Here is a 27391-nt window from a genome sequence, read left to right as displayed (position 1 = left end):
CCAATCATGCTATTACCTTCCCACTAAACTGAGAATTCAATTTTTTTACAGTTTGAATTATAATAAAATATATATATATTTTTTTAAATCAAGAAATTTTCTGAAAGATGACATATTTCATGCACTTGCCACATCCACAAAACACAACTATATTCAACATGTTTACTACATCATTCTTTCTTTATCAATTGCAAATCATTATAGTCAACAATGTCACTAAATGTCAGTCTGTAATTTGATGAAAAGAGCACTCAAAGTGTTTTTGTCTTTAATATTCAGTGGCAGTACCTCAGATTGCATTCCTATCAATCAAATGTAGACTCCACAACTCTTAAGTTGCTGAACCAGCCCAACAATCGGTGCAACTCTGTACTCTGGTGGCTATTCACCAGCCTTTTGTCTGATATAAAAGGGGTGAAAACAAGGGAGTTGATTAAACAAACAGGTAAATCACCTCCTGAATAAAAAAAAAACCCTTAAATACGGAAACCTTGTCATCTTTTTACAATGGCATGGATTTAGAAAAAAAAAACTAAGCCTAATCTTGTTGTGTGTCAACAGTATGCATTGTGGCTGTCAATAGAGTACTCATTCTGCAGCATGTAAGGTAATACTGCAGCCTTTTTTGTCACTTTTGCCGGGAACAACAGAGTTGAAAAATGACTCCCATCTCAATTCACAAGTTTTCTCCCCTCAGCATTCAGAACATCCTCGGCCCATGAACTGATTTGGTTTCTAGCCAGCCCCGGAGAGCTATCTATTTGGATCTAGAGCATCTCCTTTTTAATCTCAGCAACCTCTGTTGTCTTACTCCATCACCTACTTATATTCTCTGGTCCCCATATTTCATCACAACACAGCTCTGTAGTTGTGGTGAAGAGGGGAAAATGGTTGTTGCTTGGAGCAGGACGACACTGCAGTGCTGAGCTGTGAAGTGCTCGTGTTTGATTGATCATGACAACACTATGCCTGGGATGTGCTAAACATATTTTTATGGTGATCATTTTCAGAGAAGTGGATGAATACATGAGTTAAATGATCTTTTCTATCAGGCACACGTATTCTACAGACAAAATGACTATTATAACATATTAATATCGCGTGATAAAAGAGATAATAAAGAGAGATAATCATCCTTGAGGCTCACATCTTCAGACACTCACTCTGGCATCAAATGAAGAAAAAAAAAGTGGACTTCCTTAAAATATTGCCAACAAAAATATGTGTGTGAGTGTGTGTCTACAGTAAATAATGCCTCACAGACTGTTCATCATTAAGACGCAGAGAACCGGAACCGTATACAGATACAGTACACACAGGTTTTGTATTTATGTTGTCAACATTCGCTTGGCAAATTTTTCTAGATGAGTGAAATGCAAAAAGACTTAAAACCAAAAACCACCAACTACAAGTCCAGATGGGGAGTCTGTAAAGGACTGGGAGTGTGGCTGATAGAGGTCAACGTGGCCCTTGGTGTCAGGCATCTGTGGAGTAAACACACAGTATTAGAGCTGGGGGAAGGGTATGCCTGCATGTGTGAATGCGTGTGCATGTGTGGGGGTGGAGGGGTACCTGATGTGTCTGTGGGCGTGAACATCACCTGAATGATTCCAGCACACCGAGACAGGACAGTATAAATGCACACAGGTGTTGGTGAACAGGCACAACAGGAGGACACACCTAAACTGTCTCAATCAGTTGTGAACTAGAAAGACAGACGGAGAGACGTTTGAGCTGGAGATTGCCATTCATCACCCATTGGATGTGCATCAAACAACTTTCACTTCGTATCTTAGAGGTGAGTTTGGACTGAAGAAGTTCACTTTTGTGTTGAAAATCTTATCTTTGCAATATTTATTGTATTTTTTTTATCAGTCTTATTTTATTCCTTATCTGTGCATTTATTGCAAGAATGTGGTGTGAATTATGTCTCAGTGTGAGTGGCTTTGATACAGATCATTTCATGAGAAACAGGATTGCCACTGTGACCGTTTTCTAAAAATACAGTAAAAAAAGAAAAAAAAAATAAGTAAGGGGCTGCAAATAAACAGGTCAGTTCAATTTCCTCTTATAAAGTTGGCTTGTACCTCATTAACAAAAGAAAACATATACTACAAATAAGGCAGTAGGGCTCATTAGAGACATTCCAGTAATCTCCCTTTTAAATCAAAAGTATTGCTAAATCCCTGCTCTAGCTGGAGTTATGTAACATGTCACTCAGCATTTAATAATGTAAATAATGAGAGTAGATTTCAGGTGATTCTGATATGAGCCTAAAATAGTTGCAGCATTATAATGACATAATTGAAAAAAATAGGTAGTTTTCATAAAAGTACAATGAATTGTAATGGAAATGAATGGAGTTGTTTGTTAGTCCAAAGTTTCCAGGGCTGTTCAGTGGGCTGGTGGAAAAATAACAGTTTGTTTTTTATTTTTTTGAGGGATCACTTGCCCACCAATGCTGTGGCCCACCGGGATTTGTCCCAGCATGCCCAATGGCCAGTAGACCACTGAGCTAGTCTCTTTGCCTCTGCCATGGTGTCTGTACTGAAAACATCAGGCTAGCTTCTTCTTATAGGCAGCCGAGGACCCAAAGTTGGTGGTATGCAACACAGTGCTGTAAAACATTACACACATCTTGTGGGAGATCATACCCACTCAGCCCAAGTTACATAGTGCAAGTAAAGCGGTTTGGGCCACAGAGTGGGAATGAAAGAGATGCTGTTCTCCCTATTACAAGTCAGTGTACCATCAAAATTATTTTGAAGCTGTTATTTTAAGGAAACATAGTTGCATGATGTTGCTTTAACTCCGGTCGATTTTAAGGCTGAAAGGCTTAGACTCTGAGCCATGACAGTGAAGCACTCCTACACTTCTGCTGCATGGATCCTCTTTGAGAGTTCGTCACACTGGTCATTTCCATTTGTCCAACTAGTTGTTTCCTAATGCAAAACAATAATTTAGAGTAACGCCTCATACACATACAATTAAAATATCTAAATACCTCAAATTATTTCAGCACATATCTTGTTACAGTATGAAAACATGCTGACCTAATGATTAGGTGTGGAATGACTAGGTTTACTTCAAAAAGGATTAAAGCCTGCAAACAAGCTACAGAGTGTGATTATCAGATTTCTTTTGGCAAAATGGTTGGACGTGAGCTTTGAGGGCTGAAAACAAAAACATAAACTCACTGCACTGATCGTTTTGTACTATTTCACACTCGCTAACAAGCACGGCAGGATCCAAATGGGTAGTTTGCATGACTTGGCAAGAACAGAGGCCATACTTATTTGGAAACCTCTGTGCAGCCAATACTGCCAGTTAACCATCCATCAAGCGCCAGACTTATGAGAACTCAGGGCTTGAATAAAGTCAAAGATTGTTATGTCTGTGAGCAGCTGGCCTTCTGGCTGGGGTTGCCCAAATTATTTTAATGCCACGTTTATTTTTGCAGTGTTGAAACCCAGAAAACAAAGATGATCCTTGTGTTGAGACACTTGCACGGGACCAAAATTCCCAAATTATTTGGTTTATTTAGAGCACTTGCGTGTAATGCTTCAGTGGAAACTTTTGTTTCTCGTTAACTGTAGTGCTGCATCCACCCAGGATTATAGCATTTCAGTGAGGACTGAAACTGCAGCGGGACAGGGCAGCTTGGAACATATGAGACTGTACATGAGCACAGTGAGACTCAGCCATTTCACCCTGGGAAGAGGAGTAAAAAACCTGGAGAAGGAAAACAAGGAGTATACTTAGTGTATACAGAAGTAGTATGTGTGCTCACTAGAAAAGACTATAAGGTTTTTCTTTTTGGTACTTAAACAAAAAATTCAATCATTTAACAGCTTTTATCTCAGTCTCAGTCATTCCTTGCTTTCGATAAGTGCTAAATATTGTTGCATATATTGCTGCAGCATGTAATATTTGTCTTCCTTGACTTCAGCATCTGACAGATAATGTCATTGCAGTATTTTGCTGTTTTGCTGAAGTGAAATGCAGTATTTAAGGATGATGAACAGTTTGGGCCTCTGACTGCCTGACTGGTTAAATGACAAGGACTGAGATGCAGATGCCATCAAATATATTTGTTATTTGCATTTTTAAACTTTGAATTTCTTTTCACTGAACTTTAAAACACATTCACAGCAGGCCACTGTAGTGTGGTGGGGCCCCAGGTGCAGTTTTAAGTCAGCTGTGAGCAGGTTGTTTTTGCTTTTCATAAGTATTGTGAAGTTTGCATTCAATTTGTTGTTATTACCAGACAGAGGTAGTGTTTCACAAGACAACTGCTTGATGACTGGTTTTCTACCATGTACTTAAATGATACCAATATATTTTTTTCCTGTTTTATTGTCTTACAGGTTGTGGTCTTGTAGAAAATGTTTGAATCTTTGAACAAACGTATCCAGGACAGTCTGGTGGAGCGAAGAAGCCGCCGGACCAGACTTGTGACCAAAGATGGTCGCTGCAACATTGAATATGGAAACATCAAGTACAGCAAACATTTTGCCTTCCTTGCTGACTTCTGGACCACGTTTGTGGAGATCCGGTGGCGTTTTGTTCTCTTCTTCTTCATTGCCTCTTTTACCCTCAGCTGGTTCATTTTTGGCTTGCTGTGGTACTGGATTGCCCGCAATAATGGAGACCTGACATGGCAAAACCCCCCATCTGACCACACTCCTTGTGTTGACAATGTTGTAGGACTTACCACAGCTTTCCTTTACTCCCTTGAAACCCAGACAACTATTGGTTATGGTGGGCGAGCACTCACCCCTCTCTGCCCAGGTGCTGTGGCCCTTCTCATCATCCAGTCCCTCCTCGGTGCCATTATCAACTGCTTCATGTGTGGAGTCATCCTGTCCAAAATCTCTTTGCCCAAAAAGAGGGCAAAGACCATCACCTTTAGTGACATGGCTGTCATAAGCCCCAAAAATGGTTCTCTTTGCCTCTCAATCAGAGTGGCCAACCTTCGCAAGACCCTGATGATTGGAAGCCAGATCTATGGCAAACTGCTGAAAACCACAAACACGCCAGATGGGGAGACAATCATCATGGACCAAGTGAACATTGACTTCATGGTGGATGCCGGGAAGGACAACCTCTTCTTCGTATGTCCTCTAACGCTCTACCACATCATCGACAAGAGCAGCCCTTTTTTTGATATGGCAGTGGACACGCTCCACAAGCAAGAGTTTGAGTTGGTTGTCTTCTTAGACGGCACGGCAGAGTCCACCAGCTCCTCCTGCCAAGTGCGGACCTCCTTTATTCCTCAGGAGATCATGTGGGGCTACAACTTCTTGCCCATCATCTCCAGAAGCAAGGAGGGCAAGTACAGAGTAGATTTCTCCAACTTCTCCAAGGTGGTGCCTATAGCCACTGCACACTGTGCCTACTGTTTCCACAACATCAAGGGTCATCATCACCATTCCAGAGATGGACATGACAACCAGGGCTTTGAGGTGATTGATATCAGTGATCCTCCAAATGTCACCAAGATGTGAGATGGTGGAGACAATTACTACCAATGAACTTGGAAACCGAGACTGGTAGAGGTTTGTACATCTCAAAGACAAACCCATCAAGACTGTAAAGGACAAACTGGTGCTAAAGGCAGGTGGGGTGACCTAATGGCAGACAGCGCATTGTGTAGCATTTAAAAAATAAGTAAAGAAAACCTACTTATTTGTTATTCTTTTGTGTTTAACTGAGATAAGGAAGCTGTCCGTGGGTCAGGGCGGTTATTGTTATAGTATTTGTATGTAAAACCACACCTGCCACTGTCTGCTGACCAAAAACCTGTTTTCAAAAGGGAAGCCAGGTCATGCAAGATGGTGAAGTTACAGTTCAAGAAAAGAAACTCCACTAACTCGCAAGAAATATACATATGTGCTTTTGCTGTATATGAAGACAAATGGTTCTAATTTACCTTTGGTCTTTACTGAGCATGGAGAGGCAGAAAAAAAAAACAAAGCAAATGTGTTATCCTGTATATAAATCTTGCGATTACTTAAAAGACCAGTGTTGGTGGCCATGCTGTTGTCATGGGTGAGAAAAAGATAAAGTAGTGGTTCAATAATGTGGTATAATAATAGACACTTGGACTTGAACCATTACAGTATGTTTTAACTATTCAGACACTGAGGCATTAGCAAAGGGTTGGGCTCAGGGGCCAGTTTTTTCAAACAGTGGGTGATATGGTTGTGGTTTTCTTCTTCAGTGAAGATATTGTCAGAGAACAAAGCTCTCAGGAAACACTTAAAATATGGCTGCATGCAGCACTGACTATAGAATGAAAATCAGTTGTGTTTGTTAAATCTTTTTTGTATTTGATCTCAGGGGGAAAATACACTGAAATAAAGGCTAAAGGCTTGCATTCAAGAAAAATGTCTGTGCCGTATTATTGTTTTCTGTCTAATGAAGCCGGAACTTCATATAAGGACTGTCAAATCTACTCAAAAAGGTCAAAGCAGCATAATGACAGGTGCCAACCCCTATCACATCCTTTTATCTATAAACAAAGCAAAGTTGTGACAGCAAACAGGGATCCAAACACGACAGAGTGGTAATGTTTGCAAGAGAAGAGCTGTTGCTTGCTGCCCATTATTTTGCCTGCAGGTTCTGAACATGAAACCAGAACTCTCCATTTAGAGAAATAACAGAACATACTGCATGCTAGCATGAAGCTTTGACAGGTTTTGTTAAGACGGACCTCCCACAATGACCTCTCTAATGAACTGCACATGCTTAGTGTCTTATGTGTGCGTCAGTGCTCGGGGATGTTGCTTTAGCAAATGACAAAGAAATAAGCAAAGCCAGACTAATAGATGAGAAATAATGAAAAATGTACAAAATTACTAAGCTGCACAAAGATGACACGTGCTACACAGGCATATTTTAACAAAAAACAAATCTTCAATTGTCTCTTGATGGCTATTCACTGCATCTGTGATACATATTTTTGTCTTTATGGCTCTACGTGCAAAGTAATAGGGCACTTTGCGAGGCTGCAACTGTCATTCGACACAGACACCACACATACTCAGTGGTTGTTAAATCACCAACACCTATCATTTCAAGCTGTGAGGCTATGAGCCATTAACCATGATGGCAAACACAGAGTATACCTACATATTGATACATGTATACCAGACACATACACATTTCTACATGTTTTACACTTACATGTAACTAATCTGCATGTGCACTTTACATTTTACTCAGCTGGGATTTGACATTTACAGTCAATGTGTCTCATTGTGTTGTCAATATTGACATTTTTATTATTTAGAAATGACACAATCGCTCCCCAAACTCATCCAAGTGGTGCGAGTAGCCCAACCTCACTGAAGTAATATACAGTTCACAACACATCCAAACTGTTTGCAGTTAAATGTAGAGTACACATTTGACTGATCAAAGTGAATGAATATGAGTGAATTCAAGAGAGAATTCTCTCAGCGTTTCTAACCCTAACCCAGCTGATGATAATACATCCACATATGAAATATGTGCATGTATTGATTATCTCCCAAGATAAGAAAGTGCAGGTCTGTAATGGTTAAAGTAAAACTAAAACTTTTTTCCTTCTTTCTTTTTTGTTTTTCTAGACAGCCTCCGCAGCTGTGTCTTTATTGTGTCAATTTCTACAAACAAAGAAAAGTACAATTCCCTTGCTCACAGCTTGTGGCCTTGTATGATCTGTTGATTCAAAACCTGATAGAACTGAAAAGAGTGTAAACACAGTTTGTCATTATTTTTGCAATGACAAAATGTAACCTGTGATCAGCGTGCCCAAAAAAAAAAAAAAAAAAAAAAACTGGCATCAAGAAAAGAATGGCTGTGAAAATGGTGCAGTCTCCTCACCCTCTGCTACCTCCCTCTCCACCCACGTCTTTCAACCGGAAATGATGAATGCTTAAATTATACACTCGCTTGCTAGTTTATCATGTACAGCCAGCTAAAACTAACACAGTCTAACATTTATTCTACCCTCATTAACATATGTTAAATGGGGTGGGCAAAATATTAGAAACATCTACAACAAATATAACACAAGCGTGACACCATATATTCAACAGCACCACTAACCTCAGCCTTTGAAATGACCGTAATGTTGAAATTCATGAAGGTTACTGACCATCATAACCTTCATGAAAGTGGGATTTATATCAGGGCTGCTGTATTAGACTGCACGAGGTGTACTTAAAAGAGCAGTGAATTTTGTGTCCTATTAAGAGTATATTCTCTTAATAGGACACAAAATTTACCGCAGTGCCTTTTCAAGGCTAGTTTGTGCATAAATTTGATTAAATTAATAAATTGGACATCAAGCCTTTCAAGGATGATCAAGATAAAGTTGCCTAACTATAAAGTATGCAAAACACATGCAGAGTCCTGTGAAAAATCTTAAATGTAAGATTGCTTTGTGAGAATGAATGCATGCTTTGTTTGTTTGTTTGTTTGTTGTTGCAGATACAAACAAAGCTGGCTTAAATGAGGAGGGACAGAAAATGTGCTTTCTAACTCTGTTAACCACTTGCAGATGTAAATATTTCCAGCTAAATACATGAATACAAATGTTATGCACTGTAGTATGTGTAATAAACAAGTGTAACACATTCCTGCTCACTTAAAGGAATAAATACACTTTGTCGTGTGAGTTGCAAGAAGCATCACAAATGTGAGGCAAAAGAATTTTTAACACACCTGAGACAAATATTGTGTAAAATGTCCAAGTCACTGTCAGGATCGTTGTGGACTTTTGTAGATGTGCTTTCTCAAAATGTCCTGAAGGAAATTACAGCGACTTTGTTTTCATCTGTCCCGTTACTCTGTTGGTGAAGCCACAGGCAGGCATTTGAAGGTAGCATGAGAGGTAAAAACATTTATTTTGTCACATTTTCCTATACAAAAGCCTTTTTCCAAAAGGTATTCATACATTTCAGGAATGACAATAATAATAATAATACATTGGTTAATTGTAAAATTACACACACTCACACACACACGCACGCACACATATATATATTTATATATATTTGATATCCAAAATACATTGCATATACGAAGTAGCACAGATCCCTTTTCATTGATAATGCTTGCGAAACATGGAAGTTAAGGGTACATTACAATAATTTCTTAATGCTACAAATTACATGTTCCCTTTTTTTTTATTTGTTCTTTTAAAGCTATAAATCTTCAGGAGAAGCTGGCTGTGGATATTAATACTGTTGGTATTATTTTGCATAAAATACCTGAAATTCTTTAATGCACAGGAAAAGCTACCAATCCTAGGGCTATGGCATAAAAAGTGATTCAAAATGGAGACAAACCATCTTAATCACATGTTGCATACAGAGCAAAGGAATCCCTGGCTATTGGATTATGATTCAAGCAGGCATTTATGGTTTGGGGAATACAAGAAAATATCTTGTGCACTTAAAGGCCTTTAGGATGTTACAATGGAAATTCCAGAAACAATAACAAGAACAAGAAAACAAAAATGTTAAAATGTATTGCCCAAATGTACAGATATAAAAACGCTTAAATGCTGAACAAACTACTTAGCAGAAATGGACTTAAAAGGTTTGCATTTTTGACCGAGGTCAACTCGTATTAATTCTCTTGACTTTTTTTTTATACTGTGTCACATATGAAAATAACTCTGCATAATTTATACAGTAAGTTGCTTTAATGCCTAGTTGACTGATGCTTATAAAATAATAAAAAATAGGTCTGACAAACGCACAGCGTTTGCGAATCTGAGGATTTCTTTGTTTCATCTCGTCATACTTTATTGGTTTTGTTCTCTGATAAACTACTTAGTCCCAAGTAATTTATTTTCAAGTGTCCATTTTCAGTTACTCTAAAGGAATACTTCTGCTATTAACAGCTTTGAACACCTGAAGATGGATATGTTTTGACATGATACTGTTACATACTGATGTTGAAATCCTGAATTGAGATTCATGTGCATTTTGCTGGGCTCTAGATCAGTGAGAAACTAACATTCAAACACACATGCTGCTCTCAAACTAGGATCCAGCCCTGGTAAAAATGCAACTTGACTGTCTATTAACATGACTTACTGCTAAGCCACTTCTCTGTGCTGACCTATACTGGTCCTGACTGGCCTACATAGAGGAAGGAGACACCGTGGCAGCCTTTATTGTCAGAGTGCACTTCAAAATCAAAAATTGTCAGATTTCTGGTCAGGAATGGAAATGATTTATGTATCTCACAATGCCAGTTTAAGATGTAATGCTGTTTTATCTTTAATGAATAGAAAATATATGGTAGAAAACAGCAGTTAAGGCATGGCATTAACACTTCGAGGGTCAGGGTTTAGATGCGCTCATGGCACTTTAAAGTACTTTGGAATAAAACAAATAAACAAACAAAAATATCCACATATTAACATATAGACTTGAGCTTTGTTATGTAGATAACATCTACATGATCACATCTGCAAAAATGCACTCTCATATTTTAGAGTTAGGTGCAGCAATCATGATCTTAAGTGTAGAGGAATTCATTTCTTCATTACATTTTTTTGTTGCCTTTTTTTTTACAAAATGAAAACATCTGACAAATTTTGATTTTGCTGCAGGGTATCCCTTTTACGCGTTTCACAAACCAGAAGACATTCACATTAATACTGACATGGTCGAGCAACAAAACATCTGGAAATGGCATGGCTGAAAGGCAACAACATGGCAAACATTTAATAGCCTAGTGTGTGGCCCCCTGAAAACATCCGACCTGGGTTGAATTATTGTTGCAAATTACTTCAATTACATCTCGACTCAGCTTCCCCAGCACAAACAAGTCAACTGTACACATCGCCCATCTTGAACTCCACACACAGCACACAGAAAGCATTTTAAGTAACTGAGTTGACCCAGGTCAGCAAAACATACAGCGCTTCCTTCTCTGGCATTTAACTCTTCTCTAGCCTTCCAGTTTGGAGGATAAATTAAAATTGTGAATGGAATATTCCAGTTGCCAAATTTCATTCAGTGCTGAGAAAAGTCCATCTCTTTGAGAGCTCCTTCTTATCCAGCGAATTCCAGAAGACTCTCCACACACACATAAAAAGATGCAGATGGACAGACGTGTAGACGGAGACAGGGGAAACAAGGGTAGATGTGGTGGGAACAAGAAACCCCCAACAAGGCTGTAGACGAGCGGAAAAGGCAGATGCTTTAAAGCATAATGTACATCATTTACTGAGGAGCATGTAGATTGAGACCCATAAATAATGGGCCCATGTCTGGTTCTGTAGCAGGGTGAGGAGGCAGACAGACTCAGGTTGTTTCTCCTGTCCCCAGGCTTTGGTTTGGGAAGGTTTTGGGAAGGATAACAGTTGGTGCAGCTTTTCAGGAGGATGGGAAACAAAGGCACAGGAATCTCAGACGCATGTCCAAAAAAAAAAACATAAACAAACAGTTGCTAGTCTTGTAAAGATAAGTAGTATTCCATTTTGGAGCATAGCATCCAGTTGTTTATAAATTCTTACATTAAAAAAAACTCCTTCAATTTGATCATTCCTTCATTTAGGAGCATAATTTCTTCAGAGGACAAATGCCTCTATCAATTCAGTTTTCATCGGCTTGGCGTCACTGGGAGTGCAGGTCAGCAATTGTGGACTTTGTTGTGGGGAAAGCAGAGGTTTCAGAGGGTGGTGAGTGGACAGAAAGGGCTGTTTTAATAGTAACTGCCCAAGTGGGAAGGCACATGGGTGTTAGGGTGGCGGGGAACATTTGGGTTGGGGTAGATGCCTGCAGTGGGCGAGCTCCAGTACGGAGCAGTGGGTCCAAAGAAGTTGGAAGAGGTGACAGGCATGGATGGAGGGTGTGGGGATACAAAGTTGACCTTCTGCTGGTGGGCATGGTAGGAAGGCACATAGGCTAGGTCCGAGGGGTACTTATACATGGAGGACTCGGTGGGGTGCGGCTGCAGCGCCTGAGCAATGCCATGGAAGTCGAACTTGTAGGCGTAGCGCTTGCCGTGCACCTTGGTCATGATATTTTTGTCATAATAGTAGCGCAGCGCACGGCTCAGCTTGTCGTAGTTCATGTTGGGCTTGCTCTTACGCTCGCCCCAGCGCCGCGCCACCTCGTCAGGGTCTGTCATCTTGAACTCTCCGTTGGTGCCCTCCCAGGTGATGCAGCCAGCGTTGGCGCTGTCAGACAGGAGCTCCAGGAGGAACTGCCACAGCTGAATTTGACCTGAGCCTGATGGTGGACCCAAAAAAACAAGCACTGATCAGAGAGAGACGCAGCCTTATCCAACAAAGAGCACAACCAAATACATTATTCATTGTCCACAGCTTGATGTCTCATTATCTGTCCAGTGAGGTAAACAACAACTACCTATTCACAGTGGCTACATCATAAAGACTGGGGTATGCTCAGAATCTTACCTGGATTGGCTAGGCGACTGCTGGTGGGACCCAGAATCTGGTAAGGATCTGCGGACAAAAAAGAGAGCTTTGTTGGTCTACGCACTCAGTACTGTCATGATATAATAGCTTGTGACCTGTGCAAATTAGTATGGTAGACTAAATGCAACATAAACATGTTGCTGGGGAACAGCTGATGGTATGCTTTAATGATGATCATTCACAAATTCCTCTTCTTTACTTTTGCTCATAACATCGCAGCTCAGGCTGAGTAAATAAAGCAAAATATGCAAAACACTTTCAAAATGAGAAAGTGTTATGTGGTCAAGCCTTGTATTAGTCTGTTTGGATTATTGTGCTCTGCAAACACCCTCACAATAATGAGCTGGCCAGGAAAACCAATTACACATGCTAATAAATGTGAGGCTGAGAGGTAAGGGAAAAAAAACACTAACACTAGTAAACACTCAAAGCTTGGTTGTAGATTGCATTATTAAATTGTGGATCAATCATTTGTGAACAATAATTTTGCACTTTTCTGAGGCTGTGGAGATTGTCCTGTTTTAGAAAAGAAGATATAAGAGTAGATCACTTTGTTATGAATACTGGCACAAAGGATATCTGATAGCCATAGTAACAAATTAACTTTCAGCCTCTGCTCATAACAAAGAGAGACACAGATAAGCTGTTACCTGGCTGAGCTCTGGGCTGCTCAGCGGACTTGGTCACATTCTGAGTAACCACCGGTGAGCCTGAAGAGGGAGTGAGACGATCAGGGGAGGAGAGACACACACACACAAACACAGAGAGAGAGAGACAGAGAGAGAGACATAAAAAGGTTCAGAGAAAACATCAGTGAGGTGGCTACAGATAACCAAGCTGCACATCTGAAGGCGAGTCAGCAGAGGTCCAAAGTAAATAAGGCAGTAACTGGTGGCTGGACTGACTTCTTTTGACTGTGTGTTCAAGTTCTGACAACACAGGCTGTAATCTTTAGGAGTCTGTCCCACATGTCTAGACTCTGTGGATGTTGGAACTTCCACTAGCATGATGCAGACTTTGGTTAAATAGTATTTGCACATAATCTCGGCGTTTTAACTTGCACAACATACCAAATGATGAAGTTCACCACATCGGGTGAAATGTAGAATCACTTCCTCTCTCAGTAGGTCACAGCCACATTCATACGTACTGTACCAGTTTTGCTCGGTTAAAAATACACGAGGATCTTTAATGATTTTTGTGTCCTCACCTTTGCCACTGTGCATATTGTTTGACCATCCTGTCCGCCGTACAGCATCATATGAAGGGTCTGAGGAAGACAGAGGAAAGGAAGGAGGACAAAGTTTGAGTACATTTTAAAAATGTTTCCAAATTGTTGATGAAGAAGATGAGAAGTATGCACAACTCATAAAAGATCAGTGGGCTATGGAAATCTGCAATTGTCTGACCAAAGTCCTGTGTATTTAGTCATATCACAAGCTCAAAATTTGCTTGTGTATATGAGACAACTGTAACTGTTTCATCTTGTTGTGTGCTAGCCAATCTCTGGAGTGCAACTGTAACGGAAAAAAGCAGGAAGACCGATGCCAAATAGCATCAATAAATCCATCAAAACATGGTTCAAGATGCTCTTCACAGGATATCTGGACACGGTAATGTGGTTTTGTTTGGCATGCTGTGGTGGTTAAAATGTAGATGGCACAATCTTTGACAGAGAGTACAGTTGGCTGAGCAGCTTGCAACACTCCGACCACAAATAAAAGGTGTGATGCAAATTAACGTACAACAGAGACACACACACATGCACGAGCACTCATACACAGACGTACATGTGCATGATAGTCACTCTCATCCCAGCTCCCAAACACAAGCTAATTTTTTTGAAACCTTGACAAGCAGCCAAACTGGCCCGATTTGCATGAGTTCTACCTGCTGTGCGTCTGCGCGTCAAACCTGTGAAGCCGAGTGAGTGTGACGGTGGACGGCTTCCAGTAACAATCAATCCCTCTGACACAAGCTAGATAAAACAGAGGATGTATCATTGGCAATATCTCAAAAACACCCTGGTATACTCACAGTGCACCTGGGCAGCACCCTTGATGGTTTGTATTATTGTGAGCTAGAATAGTTCAAACAGTTGCCAGCATACAGGAGAATAGGATGCATATTGTGGCCAGATGTGTTGTGTGCAAAATGCTACTCGAACTGTTATCATGATCTGTAAATCTCTTTGTGTGAGTGTTTCTCCCAGAGGGCAGTGTAGTGTAGAGACAGTGTAATGGTGATGACAGAGGTTGTTTTCAGGGATCAGCAAGCTGTTAGAGGGTCAAGAGGCAATCCCATTTCCCATCAGCGTGGGCTGACTTTTTGAGAAGCAGGTTTATCGACAATCGAAGCTGGTGGATTGAATCCATAGATTCGAAAATTTTACCAGAGAAGGAGAACTAGCAAGAGTTGATCCTGTTGCAACAAAGTGGATGCCAATTTGTTTTTGTTTCATAAAGAGGGTCAGGTCTTCATCAGAACCCGAACATACGACAATGTGGCTTGCAGAACTGTGTTTTCACACAATATGAAAGATTATCAAACTCAATAGGTGCGATCATTAGAACAATATGTTTTGACATTTCAGAAGCGAGTGAGTGCACTGATGCTAGACTACAAATGCATTCTTTGTGTCTATTGTCTGGAAAACAACACCTAGTTCGTTTTCCAGACACGAATATTTATTTATTTTCAAATTATTCTCATCTGCATTTCACCCAGCACATATAAATAATTCACATGCTGATAAGCTGTCAGTCGTTTAAAAAAAAAATCATATTCACTAAAATTCCCCTTATTCGTCTGAACCTTATAGATCTTTTTTGCGTTTACATGGAAAGGCCCATTGATTTTGGACACCGTTAAACAATGACTTCTTTTGTAAGTGGGGAGATCTTTTCATTTCAAGGTCTCTGAAACAAATGAAGGTGGTGCTCTTCACAACAACAATACATTTAGAGTTTGTGCGCCTCCCTGAACCACATGACCTCATACTGCCACACCAGAGAAACATCAACAAACATCAACAGCCACTGCATGCCCGGGCCATTGCCAAACACTGTGCAACACTGCCCTCCTGTGGATCCCAACATACTGACATCTCTGTTTCCCTGAAATAAAAATAATAAAGTAGGTTCAAAGTCCTTATTTCTTTCAGCACAGTTGAACTTCAGGTTCTAAGCTCACTACAACCATGAAAACAAAATTTGCCTGGTAACCTACCACACAAGTGTTTTATTGTTTTACTCATTTCATAATCCACCACTGAAAATGTAAAAACACTTCAAATCCAATTATGTGTCTCGTGCTATTTTCAAAGGATGTTTTGTTGCCTTGTTTTCCCTTTCCTTACTAGCAGAATATCCTCCAATGGGAGAAGGTCCTGCTGCTCAGGGGCTTCTTGATCTCTTCACTAATTTCTATCTTTTCAACTTTTAACCCCTGATATTCCAGCAAAGGGCTCATTCCTGTCTGCAGACGACCAGAGGGGCCTCTGGTGGCTGTGATGGCACAAAAACATATGGATAAAGTAAAATGAAGGATATGAACTTCCAACAAGGCATAAAAAAAAATGAATAAAATTAGGATATGATCAAACGAATGAAAGAAGGGTGAGTGTAATAGAGAGAAAGACAAAAAGAAGGAGAAGAGGGACAAATAACAAGTGGGCTGCCGTGGCTCAGCGGGGCTGTCAGATTCAATCTGGTGTGGGCCGGCAGGATAGCCAAGGAGCAGTGACTGGGGGAGAGTCCTGGGAGACTTGTGTTTCCTGCCTGCCTCGCCTGCAGACAACCTCTCTTTGTTTTACTGGCCCTTTTTTCCCCTCTCCTCAAGACCCCCCAAGCCCCCCCCCCCCCCCCCATCCCCTCCATCCACTCTCCACCACACTGAAAAAAAAACACAACGGGGCTACCTCCATCTATGTGCGGAGAGGGGGGGTTACAAACAGGAGAGGAGTTGGAGGGGAAGACGCAGAGATGAATGAAGGAGAAAGGACAGTGAAAGTGAAGTAAAGAGAAAGAGATTATTGAGGAGCAGACAGATGACAATGAGTCCAGTGAGTAAGTGCATAAAAAGGCATGAAAAAGAAAGAGAAGAAGAAACTTAAGGGAGGGAGGAGAAAAATAATGGAAAAAAAACAGAGTCAGACGAAACACAACTTTGGAATTTGAAAAGAAAACAACGGCAGCAAACCGAGCTACTGTCTGGTATGGGCTTGGAGGAGATGCCCAGTAATGTGGGCTTATCCACATCTTTTAGATACCCTTGGTGGTGGTGCTGTTGGCAACAGATCACATTAACCTCCAAAACAATTTCCCCTTTACCAACATGTGAGTGAGAATCGAAACAGAGAGTGCCAAAGAATCTCAAAACGCACTGCACAATTCCAAAGTTTTCACCGGTACAATCACTCTGTTTTTTGGGCTTAATTGGACAGAGAGAAAAGTGGCAAAGTGGAAGTGAAAGTGCAGAAGAAGGAAGAAGCAGCAGATGTAAAACGTACAAAGCCCTAACTGGTCAGGGGTACGCTGTGCAAGCCGGCCACGCAAACACAGACACACACCCGAATGTGCACACACACACACACACAGAGCCGCCTCATCCTCAACCCCCCCCACCCCCACCCCCCCACCCCCTCCCGCTTTCATTTTTCCAGCCCTCGCTCTGACTGCAGACTTGAGCCAGTTTCCACTCCGGTCTGGGGTGTGGTGCACGCTCCTGGGAGACTTCGACTGCAGGACCAGTTAGTCAAAACAAGGCCCGAGTGCTAGACGGAGAGGGAGAGAGAGTGAGGCAGAGAGACAGAGAGTAAAAGACAAAGACAGCAGGGAGACAGAGTGGGAGAGAAAGAAAGAGCAACTGCGAATAAAAGGTGAGACAAACAGAGTGGACTGTTTTTAACCCAGTGTCTGAGCCAAGGAGAGAGACTCAGACAGGATAAACTTTTTTAATACCCGTAATACAGGTGCTTTAAAAGCCATCTGTGTGAGGAAGGAGCCATAAGAGGAGGAGAATGATGACAAAGTACAGGAATTGTACACAGTGAGGAGACAGTGGGTGAACCAGAACAGACTTTGTTAGTTGACTTTGTTAGTTGACCCTTATCTGTGTTTTTATTTCAAAGACAGAATTTCATCTTTTGTGTGTTTGTTTTTCTTTGATGTCAAAATGTGAAGGGGAGCTACCGAAAGTCACAGATATACAACAGCTTGTGGCACATAATGGCGCACTTCAAGTTGTATTGCCACTTTGACTTGGCAGCAAAGTAAATACATTCACAGAGGTGAATCATCATCTTCCCTCATTCACTGAGGAGCGGCGGAGAATGTGAGTGTCCTTGCTGCGAATTATAAAATTCCAAAATTTGACAAAAACAGTGACAACAACAGAAGCTAAAAACTGGAAAAGTTGCAAAGACTCAGCACAGAGGGAAAAAAAAAAGCTAGAACAGAAGCCAACAACCAGACCTGTCCATGAACAAATCTAACACCCAGATGTACAATGTACTTATAGCTCCCAACATACACACTCCAAACTAATGTAAATACATAATATATTCTGTACTAAGACCTACAGGAACTCTCCCACACACACACATGCCTCTCCACAGGCAAATAGTAGACATAGGCTTTAGATGCACGCAGCAAGCCACACACACAGATGCTCTCACACACACACACCCTTTCATAGCTGCTGCATTCCGTGTTTTATATGCTCTCTTTTATTCATAACATTGCATTTTACACCACAGAGTCTGGAGCAGATTAAGGGTTGTCTCCTGCTGTATGCTCGTGCTTACTCTACCTCAAAGAGCCTGTATGGTATTTGACTGTTCTCTAAAGGCAATATGAACTTGAACATCTGGCAATGCTGATCTGTGAAAATGTTAATAAAGGCTCCTCCTGAAGCAACACTTCTTTTATTGTTGAGTCACAGATTCCCAGCTTGAATTTTGCTGCTTTTTCTACTTTGTTTTATTTTTATTTTTTTCACTTGATTTTGCATGAAAGTAACTGTGTATTATTTAATGTGGTTGATAAGTTTAAGTGATTAATATGGACTGGATCAACCTGATGACATGGTTGTATTTTCTAATTCAAGCTATGCACAGGGCTGGGATCACAGGACACAACTAGAGGCACAGTGAGTGCTACAGGAGCCCATTATAGAAGTCACCTCTTGTGAAAGGGAAATGCTGTTGAAGGGAGTGACGCTCTATTCCTGCCAGTCCAAATACCTGGCGCTGAGAACCAGGAAGACCGGGGTCGGGGGTGACCGAGCAGAATCTTATCTTGCCTGCCCATTGGTCCATTGGTATTGAAGCTGAGCGTGAACAAGTACGCGGCCTGCTCACGCTCACCACTGGGGCAGATAGAGAGAGGCAGAGGGCATTCTCGGACACTTATCAGACCTAGTGTTTCCTCTCCTCCTGCCTTGATAGGGCCCCTCATCCTGTGAGCAAGGCTATCATTGTTATTGCAGTCCTTTCTCCCGTCTCTGGTGGTGACACCATATAGCCGATGTAAAGGATGTGTAGCTTTTTTTTACAGATATGCAGTGCAACCTTCACCGAGTTCATGTTTTGTCAGCACATAGTAATGTTTGTAGAGGGAGAAGGTATCCAGAGCAAAGAAACACTCATCCTGAGCTGCTGTGGCATTGTTCTTAGAAACTCAGCTTGACTTTTGCTTTTTACTAGTCAACAGTACTGACACTACAACAGATGTCATTTGGCTGCTGTTGTTTTACATATATCAATACCTGTGAACCACAGTCACCAAGAATCTCACATGATAATGATATAAACACAAAGCCCTTCTTAATATTAGTTTTACATTGACACAGTTAGAAAAAAATCTCAATAACAAACACGACAGATCTCCAGATAAGGTGAACTAAAAGCAGCCGTTCCTTTTTGTAAAGCAGAAGTGTCAATACAAAAAAAAAGTAAGAAACTGTATTTCATTTTTTTTTTTTAGTAAAGCCAATCAGTGTTGTGAAGTGAAAATAACCTCAACTAACAACATGGAATGGGTAGTACATGAACCTGTGTATTAAGATGAAAATTTTAGCAGGCCAATATGTTTGAATTGGGGTGATGACCTATGTTGTGTTTGCTAGACGGTGACAGTAATCTCATAAAAATGGAGAGATAGATTTTGAATTACAAAATGAAAAGTGACAAGTGACAAGAAGTAGCAAATATATTACAGTGACAAAAGCTCCTCCTTTCTATTTAGCCTTTTGTCATCCTCTCTTCCATCAGTTCACTTGTAAATACAGCAAAGACCCACGTGCATACACTCCTTTCCACTCCACTCTTGTCTGAAGCAGCCAAGCAGGCTCTTTGCCCGTGTTTGCCACACGCATTGTTGCTTCAGCACCTGTCTCTGACTTGTCTCTCCTACAAATAACCTCATTCACATGTCTTAGGTCCCCACTTCTTTCCCATAATCGCTGCATTCACAGTCTGTCCTCGCCCCTGCTGCTGTGGATAGAACTCATCAGCGCATGGCTATTGTCTTGTTGTAAATATGCCTCTATTCTGAGACTGCCCCGATATGTCGTCACAGTGTTCAGGTAGCGGTTCTGAATAGTGCGGGCTGCTGTAGCCGCTCGGCTCATTTTATTTTAACAACACAAAAGGTGCACCTGCCCAGAGCTTTGTCAATGGCAATCGCTGACTGCATGTTCTTTGGATTTGTATGAGTGGTCATGTGTTCTCAAGTGTGTGTGTGTGTGTGTGTGCTTTGCGTGTATCTGCTTGAATCTGCTTATCTGAAGCTGGTGGGTACTGTGAAGCAGAATTAGCCTTTTCATGGTTTTTGTAGGGCAGACGAAAATTTTCTGACTGCTCATTTCTCACCTCACTCCTCTGATATAGAACAGTTACACCGATACAAATAAGAAAATAACCCCAAAGTACAGACGGAAAGAGAGAATAGAGAGAGAATGGAGAATAAAATGTGTTCCTACCCTCTTTGGTAGCCAGGCGTGGGGATGGGTCTGTGTGAGATGGTGTATTGTAGGATAATGATGAACTACCTGTAATAAAATGAGATAATGCATGAAAAAAAAAGAATAATAAACAGTATATATATGATCAGTTTTTGTACTTATAAAGTTCAGCATCAGCATTGTGACTCTATCAGTGTTTGGTTTACAATAATAGCAATCACCTACAGAATATTTACAGGTGTGAATTTGTGTATTAATCATGATGTATTTGGTAAATGATGATTCAATCTTGTGATTCAGTTGGTTGGTCGCTGTCACTCAGGGTAACCTTATCATATCCCCACTGAAGCTTAGGTGACAAAAAGCTCAAAGGATGTAACAATAGCCAGCAGGTGGCAGTAAAAGTTCCAGCGCAATTACTGTCAAGCAGCACCACAGAGCCCCTTTCATTTCTTGAATTGTGTTCCTCTTTTGTCTTAAAAAAGTAATCTCAGAAGGAAAATAACTCATGAGACATAAATCTAGTCCCAAATAAAGCAAATCCAGCACACAGTCAGTCCTTTAAATGTAGGGAAAGCCCCGCAGCCTGTCAGCATTTTAACGGCAAGCCCTACTCCTGAATAATAAAGCCAGGGAGGCAAGACTCTGCATATGGCTGCCTATTCATTTCATCTTATGGAGCAGAACTCTGCGCTGCATTCCTCCACTTACACAGGCACCCTGGGCGGCACCAAAATGCTCTCTTAATTTTAGCTGCCCCCAGGCATAAATAAGCGAGTGGAAAAACAGACCCAAAAATGCACAGAGAAAACACAAGAGCAGCTACTACATGGGGAGTGCTAAGATTTAGTACTAAGATGGCTACGGGGAGCTGCTGAGTAGGGAGGATACCTTTTGTGAATGGAGCAACTTAAAAAAGAAGAAAAAACTGCAAAGCAAAATTAAATTTGTGATGTGCTTTTCTTGAGATTTGGTGTAGGATTTTTACCTAACTCGCTTTGTGCTGCCGGAGGGATTCGGGGGGTGGAGGGGCCCATGGTGGCAGACTAGGGGTCTGTTTTTTTAGGGGGTGGCCGGGGAGGGGGAGAGAGAGTGGGGTGCTCCACAAATGTATTCTAACCTCCCAACACCCCACCCCTCCCAGTTCTACCTACTCCACGGCACCCCCAAGGCTCTGGGTCTAGTTTAGAAACCTGGGGGCCTCAGAACAGGGGAGCCATTGTATGAGGCAGGGTCCCTGCTCAGCAATCAAATGCAGCTCCCCGTACAAAAATAATTCCACACGCAGAGTGTAAGCGCACACGGGCCAGCGAGCCACCAAAGCACCATCTTTGGAATGAGGGAGAAAGTGTAAGAGAAAGATGAACAGACTGACAGGAAAAATGAGGGAGAGGAAGAGAGGGGAGGAGGAAGGGGCTGTTAACCCTTTTCCTACTGTGTGCCACATATGTGGGCTGACCCAGACAGGCAAACAGGCAGCATTGCTGAGAAAACCTCAAACCATCCCACAGAGAAATGCAGGACTGCTGTACGAGAGAGAGTGAGTCACAACGTAGGGGTGAGTGAGGGAGACAGAGAGAGAGAGAGGGAGAGAAAGAGAGAGGGAGAGATGCGCCATCCAGCTGACAGTTTGGTGGAGGGAGTCAAAGCTGCACTGCCTATTTATTTGGACGGCCTCTTCCTCCCTCAGAAAACAAACATGTCCTGGTAATCTGACAGCACAGTGGGAGGACTGGCCAGTGTTCAGTCTCTAAGACCCTCACTCTCTCTTTTTCCCTCTCCCTTCACATCTGCTCAGAGTCTGTTAGATTACATAACATCCACAAACAATTTTCTTTTCTGTCCTTCCTATGACTGATGGCTCTTTCAAAAGGCCCTGTCCTCAACTTTGGCACACCCATAATATTGACCGAGATCTTTCAGGGCTTGCTCAGCATTGTGATGGACCTCCATCGGGGCCCCTGCTGTTTATTCTGTAGAGTTATATGATACCATTGCCTCAAACATGTGGTCTGGGCTTTGTCAACAAACTGAGGGTCCCAGTCACCCCAGTTTTGGGCATCGTGCCACCTCAATGAGGGCTGAGTGGTCTCCAGCCAACAGTAAGTCATCCTTTTAGCTTTATAGGATAAATCTGCACCGACTAGCCCCACTGCCTGTCTTAATGCCAGCGTCACATAGTGCACATGCAAAATTTCCAAGGACTCCTCCAAACCACAAAATATTAGTCGCTGCCTTCCAAAACGACCCGTGTGAGCGTTTTCTCAGCTGACTTCCCTACCATCAATATGACATTGTTTGTCAGCAGTGTAAATTATTCATTACATGCTAATGATTTTTAAAGTAATTACATCAATGTACTAATTTCTCAGGCATAAAATAACCACTTAATTTAATTGTTACTCACGGTAAAGCTGGTTTGTTAGTTCATTGTTCATAACATTACTCCACGTGTCGTGACACTTATCAGACATGTCAGAAGGCAAAAGTGTCAGTGGCATATAGATTGGTGTTTGCTTTCCCATCTCCCCACACCTGACTGATCACTGAATGAAATGGGCTTGAAAAATTCAGATTGGAAGGCTGTGAATCAGGGATTTCAGTCACCGTTCAGCCACTTTTGTTGTTTTATTTTGAAAATACTGGCCAAACCATAACCATTAATTTGTTGCCTTAATCTTCCCCTAACTTAACCATGTAGCTGCAATGCACAGGTATTGCAGAAATACAGATCAAGGTTTTGTGCAATAGCCCAATATCAACATTTTTAACCGGCAACTGGGTTGTAAATACAATTATCATGTACCTCTAAGCAGCTAACTTCAATAACAGCCAAGCTCATCTCAGTTTACATGAATAGCAACTGCTTATTATCCACCTCCACTTATGCTAATGTGATATGAACATGAATTCCTTTAGAGCTCAGTGTCTGAACCCCAGCAGTCAAGTGAGCAGCCACAGACCGCTCTGTAATGGTGGCTAACAGCAGACAGCTAACAGTAAAGGGCGCAGAGCCAGGCCGTTGAGCCCCTCTGCACCAGTGATAATCTGCCAATTGAAAGAACTAATGCAAGGGGAGCTCAATAAAAATGTTGTGAGAGGAGAAAGAAGAAAGAGAGAGAGAGAAAGTGAGTGAGAGAAAGAGCGAGAGAGCTCTCCAGACCTCCTTTTTCCCTACTCAGCCTTCGAGCCCAGATGTTTATGGTCTGTATAAACTATTGAGGGCTCGAGAATGTCCCCCACTCTGGAGCAAGCAGCAGCACTGCAGAAGCCCAGACTTATCGCTCTCTCTTTCTCTCTCTCTCTCTCTCTCACTCTCTGTCTTGACTCCCTCACTGTAAATCCATCCAGACACACAAGCAATGGCGACAGCTGGGAAACAGAACTATTGCTATTCTCCAAAGGCACTCAATCATGACCACCTCGGACCGTTTCCACACACTTCTAAAAAATAGTTCACCCCCCCCAACTTTTTTTTTCTCACACTCACGTTCTATAACTGTTTCTCCCGCTCACACCCTCCTGCCCTTGTCCTCAAATAACTACTGTAAAAGCTATCTGTGAAAGATATCCAATTTCTGCCATTATGTTTCTTTAGATCTACAGCAGATTTGGTCTCAGTTCTCTGTCTTGTTACTTTCCCCTCCTCACTTCTTCCTCTCGTTTCTGTCTTTTTCCCCCCTCTCCTCTTGCATCTCTGTGAGGATACAGTCTCTCGCTGTCTGAGGTTTTTTGCTCTGCTCCGTTTCCAGCACATGTGGTATCAAACCGACCTACATGGGTGCGATAAAGCAAACAGTCCGCGGTCCCTCCCTGACAGACTAATTTGAACAAATTCTCAAATTGCACCCAAAATTGAAAGCACATTGGGGTGCGGGCGGCCATCACTTATAAAAATCTGGATAAGTGACCAACAATGAGGCCGGAATAATGCATAGGCAACTACCCTTGTTACTGCAAACAGCTGGGCAGCCAGACAGATGTTCAGATTGTGCCCATGGTTGCACCAGTCTGGGTGTCTGAACAGTATTCCTGGGCATGACGTGGCAGGAATGTTTTGTTATGGTATGGCTGTAGGGCGGGGAAGCATGTTCCTGCCCCGTGCCGAGTGTACATACAGGGCTTAATGACTCTGAGGAATGTTAATCAGAGGTTCAATAACCAGAACCAAACATACACGATGCACACAGATGTGTATGAAATGATTGCAGTACCCCCTTGGACCATTAGTCTTTTGGAAGAGGATGGGAGGTAATATAGTAAAGAGTGGTGAATGGGGTTGGAGGAAGACATCACATGACCTGTGATCACTAATACTTCCAGAGCTAAGCTCAGCCTCTCCCCTCCCTTTCACTTTTTCTGTATTCTGGAAGCTCGGCCCAGCTCCAGGTCTCGTGAGTGAAGCCAGAGGTCTATTTTCTGGACGGGGTTACTCCTCGTCTATGATTGTGTTTGTTTGTGCTGCGGGGGGAGAAGAGAGAACGGCTTTGGTTTCCAAATCATCAGCACTGCAGGGTCTGCATGAAGCCTCAACCCTCCACCTCCTTCTCCTCCTCCTCCTTCTTCTGAGTCTTCCTCAGATGTTCATTTACTAACATGGTTCCTTTTGCCCTGAGGCTCCCAGTGTCAATAATACACACTGCTCGCTTTACAGAGAGCTGCCCCAAAACAGGTCAGTCAGTCCAGGCACGGGACGGGAGCATTCATCTTTTTGATTGTCGGGAACAGATCCAAAGCAATTTTAACTGGCAAGTGGAGAGGATTCCCAAGACATCTCTTCTGTCTCCAAAACACACAAGGTCTAAATCAAAAAAAGGACAGCAATGGGCAGAGTCGCGGCGCAGCACGCCTAAGCCGTGGCTAAGTCCCGCAGCCAGTGACCATGATGAAAACTGCTCTGCGGAGTGTGCCCAGTGGCGGTCAGACAGATCCACCCGCTGCAGTGCTACACAATGAGGCTGTTATACTCATGACAAGCACCTCTCTCTGCCCAGACGCTGTGCACAGAGAAAACTGTTGACACCCACAAAATACAGTTCCCATTACATCACGCTGAGGCCCATCACAATTTTTTGGGAGTAATGTTAAATATAGTTGAGCCATCAGTCACTCCACCCAACGTGGTGTCATGATATTCTGCAGCCGCAGCAGAAGCAGCTCTCACAATCTTAAAGTGCACAATGCAAAGAATTCGAAGAAGATGGGGACAGACTGTTCTCTGCATGTCCACCAATCGCATTCCTCACGATCTGCTTATTTTTATAGCAAACAGCGGACAAAGCTTTTGTCTGAACTAGACATTGCTGTGTATTCAAACCAATACCCACACCAGATGTTACATCTTGTATCAAAATGCAATTTGCATACTGCCTCAGAAAATTGGCTTCGTTTGCCCGCCGAAACATATGAAGTAGGATTGCACCGAGGAACTCTTCAAAGGTAAGAGGCTCAAATTTAGTTGCCTCCGTTGCAAATTGCAGATCAACTTTCTTTGCTGTGCTGAACACACAGGCCTAGCGTGATTCCTGAGGCAATGCACCTGGGCTTCATCTTTCTGTGGACCATGTGGAATAAGGCACTGCAAAGTGTAGTGGGGGATGCAGTTGATGGTTATCTTGAGAGGGGAAAGAAACCCTCTTGGTTTCCACAGCTCAGCTTAATACTAGGTAGACATTACAGAGAAATGAGTTTCCAGTAAAAGCAATTTCATTGTTTATTGATGGGAATATGAATATAGTGCGGTGACAAAAAAAAATGTCATGTTGTTTGCCTGGGTTTGGTTTTTTTCACTCTCTCTTCTCAGCCAGAAGTAGAAAAAAATATATGAAAAGAGGCTTGTGTTTTGAGTGAAAGTTGATTTTGACTTTAACTATACTTTGGCAAAGATGGACGCCAGAACAGACTTAGGCACAAATAGCTTGCACAGCATGGAATACAAAGAACACAGTGCATCACCATTACTATCCTTTTGTAGTCAAATGATTAAGTAGTAATTCAGTTCAGCTCAGTTTTCTGAACATCTTAATTTTTTTGTTTTATTTTGTATTAATAAATTGTCCAACATTTTTGTTGGAGTCCACTATTTGTTCCAGTGGGCCTTTGATTGATTATCAGACGGTGTTCCTCTTAATTTGCCCCCTTGTTTATTCTTACACTAAATTTGCGTAAAGTGTACTTACTTTCCCTGAGGTAATTGAGATGAGAGAGAAGCACTTCAGCATTGTACATGGTGGTGAGCCGGAGGAAGTCGTCCTTGCTCATCTTGCAGAGCTCTTTGCCGTCTGTGTTCTGAAACATGGCCGTGTCGATTTCTAACAGGCCGTACTCCTTGATGGCCCACTCTAGCCACTGGCGCACATGGTCTTGGGACCACAACGACGGGTCTGCAGGAAGACAGTAGAGCTGTATTGACTGCGAAATGATTGGTTGTGGACAGACAGCAGGGAAGACAGAGCTGGGAAATTCTCATAACTCACTAAGGTAAAAGGAGGAGGGGAAATGAACAAATTGGAAGCAGAATCTTGTATCAGTAGCAGACCTTGTTTAGCTAGTTGTAAATATTCTTTGTCCTATTTTAACCATATGAATCTGGTTTGCTTGTGTGGGATGACTCATGTTAGGTTTCAGGTAAATCATCTTTCACAAAGTAGTACTCAGTCTGAAATCCCTTCCTGTGATCAAACTTTGTAGTATATTTTAACAAAGTAAGCTTAAACAAACAAAACAAAGTATTTGCAAGTATTACTTCACCCAAGTCTGATATACTGCACAACCAATCTGGAAAACCAAACCCCAGACTTAACACTTATGGTTAAGGAGTTGCCTCCATGTGGAGATCTGATTAGGTTAATAAACGAGTGGCCTTTTGCATCAGTTTAGCACAAATACTTGAATAGCCTTTATAATGGAACTTTTACCAAGCCTCCATTTGATTTTAATTAAATGAATTACATGTGCTCATTTATTTTGGGGGGA

The 27391-nt window shown here is 41.9% G+C and overlaps 2 protein-coding genes across 7 annotated transcripts in view; one reads left to right on the top strand and one right to left on the bottom strand.

Annotated features, from left to right (window-relative positions):
• The first annotated feature begins 1708 nt into the window (after positions 1 to 1708).
• On the top strand, positions 1709 to 6335 carry kcnj1a.1 (potassium inwardly rectifying channel subfamily J member 1a, tandem duplicate 1). Its single transcript, XM_041046716.1, has 2 exons — positions 1709 to 1798; positions 4368 to 6335. The coding sequence occupies exon 2, from the start codon at positions 4386 to 4388 to the stop codon at positions 5505 to 5507; it is 1122 nt and encodes a 373-aa protein (XP_040902650.1). The 5' UTR covers positions 1709 to 1798; positions 4368 to 4385; the 3' UTR covers positions 5508 to 6335.
• A 2540-nt stretch (positions 6336 to 8875) lies between these two features.
• The window catches only part of fli1 (Fli-1 proto-oncogene, ETS transcription factor), a 31054-nt gene continuing 12538 nt past the window's right edge, over positions 8876 to 27391 (bottom strand). For 5 of the 6 annotated variants that reach the window (XM_041045871.1, XM_041045872.1, XM_041045877.1 and 2 more), the window contains 6 exons: positions 26596 to 26799; positions 20435 to 20503; positions 13662 to 13721; positions 13102 to 13161; positions 12431 to 12478; positions 8876 to 12242 (listed from right to left, as the gene is read on the bottom strand). In XM_041045871.1, the coding sequence (XP_040901805.1) occupies positions 11713 to 12242; positions 12431 to 12478; positions 13102 to 13161; positions 13662 to 13721; positions 20435 to 20503; positions 26596 to 26799 (971 nt within the window). In that variant the 3' untranslated portion in view covers positions 8876 to 11712. The remainder of the gene's footprint in view (positions 12243 to 12430; positions 12479 to 13101; positions 13162 to 13661; positions 13722 to 20434; positions 20504 to 26595; positions 26800 to 27391) is intronic. The other variant, XM_041045878.1, reaches the window with a different exon arrangement.

Source organism: Toxotes jaculatrix, chromosome 9 (genome assembly GCF_017976425.1).
Source record: "Toxotes jaculatrix isolate fToxJac2 chromosome 9, fToxJac2.pri, whole genome shotgun sequence".
NCBI lineage: Eukaryota > Metazoa > Chordata > Actinopteri > Toxotidae > Toxotes > Toxotes jaculatrix.
The sequence above is the reverse complement of the archived record's forward strand: the minus strand, read 5'-3'. Positions and strand labels throughout refer to the sequence as shown.

What these genes read in the sequence shown, in the direction of transcription:
- kcnj1a.1 (XM_041046716.1), top strand. Translation starts at nt 4,386, where the DNA reads ATGTTTGAATCTTTGAACAAACGTATCCAGGACAGTCTGGTGGAGCGA.